The 979-nt window shown below is 52.9% G+C and overlaps 1 protein-coding gene across 1 annotated transcript in view; it reads right to left on the reverse strand.

Annotated features, from left to right (window-relative positions):
- Window positions 1–772, reverse strand: part of LOC105805937 (zinc finger protein OZF-like) — a 20,523-nt gene extending 19,751 nt beyond the window's left edge. The window contains 1 exon segment of the mRNA XM_012638904.1: window positions 557–772. Coding sequence (XP_012494358.1) covers window positions 557–772 — 216 coding nt within the window.
- Between the last annotated feature and the right edge of the window lie 207 nt (window positions 773–979).

Below are 979 nucleotides of genomic sequence, written 5' to 3' on the forward strand. Positions count from 1 at the left end.
TTTACTTTTCTGTGTAGTTAGATATTTTCTAATGTAACTAATCAAAAATAATGAAAAAGAACTATGGACATGTAGTAGGGAAACCACCTCCAGTAGTCCTCCCACCTTGGCATCCCAGAGTGCTAGGATTACAGATGTGAGCCATGGCTCCGATGAGTACAAAGGTTCTTTTTTTTTTTTTTTACTTTTCTGTGTAGTTAGATATTTTCTAATGTAACTAATCAAAAATAATGAAAAAGAACTATGGACATGTAGTAGGGAAACCACCTCCAGTAAGACCCAAGCGCAAGTCATGATGGAAAACACGGACGTTTGGCCTTACCAAGATTTAAAATCATAGTACCAGTCTCATTTTTGCCCCCAACTGAAGTCCGTTGCATCTCAAAACAAAAACCATCAAAGACAAATCTTCCCCATCTCCGCATCACAGCCCACCCTGTCGCGCACCTCCCTTCACCATGTGCTGGAAAAGAACAGTCTACACTGAACTGTCCCAGCCGCCTCCCTTCCCCGGCAGTCTGCAGACGCCGCGCTCACACTGTCCCGCTCGCCTCACCCGGGCCAGGTGCTTCCCACTCTGCGCGGTCTGCGCCCCATCTCCCCACTCGACGTTCTCGCAGCCCTGTCCAGCCCTCGCACCTCCACGCTGCCGGTGCGCTGTGATCGCGTCCCGAGGGCGGCCGAGGGCTGCCCAGCAGGACCGCGCTCGGGCTGCCAGACCTACTCCAAGCCCTCCGCAGCCCGCCTCATTGCCCCAGGCAGCGCCCATCATCTTGCGCCTCTTACCCCTTACAAATGCGGCTCCCTTGTCCCGGAATTCCCTTTTGCCCCTTTCGCCTACCCAGACCTTAGTTTTATTTAATCTGACCTGAAGCCACCCCTGCCCCCGTCAGAAGCGACCCTCCCTCCCCTGGATGTGCGCGCACCCAACTGGGACAACTCTCAGGACGCCTGCCCCTTAGTAGCCTCTACGTGTTAA

The sequence above is a fragment of the Propithecus coquereli genome, unplaced genomic scaffold, assembly GCF_000956105.1.
Source record: "Propithecus coquereli isolate 6110/MARCELLA unplaced genomic scaffold, Pcoq_1.0 Scaffold137, whole genome shotgun sequence".
NCBI lineage: Eukaryota > Metazoa > Chordata > Mammalia > Primates > Indriidae > Propithecus > Propithecus coquereli.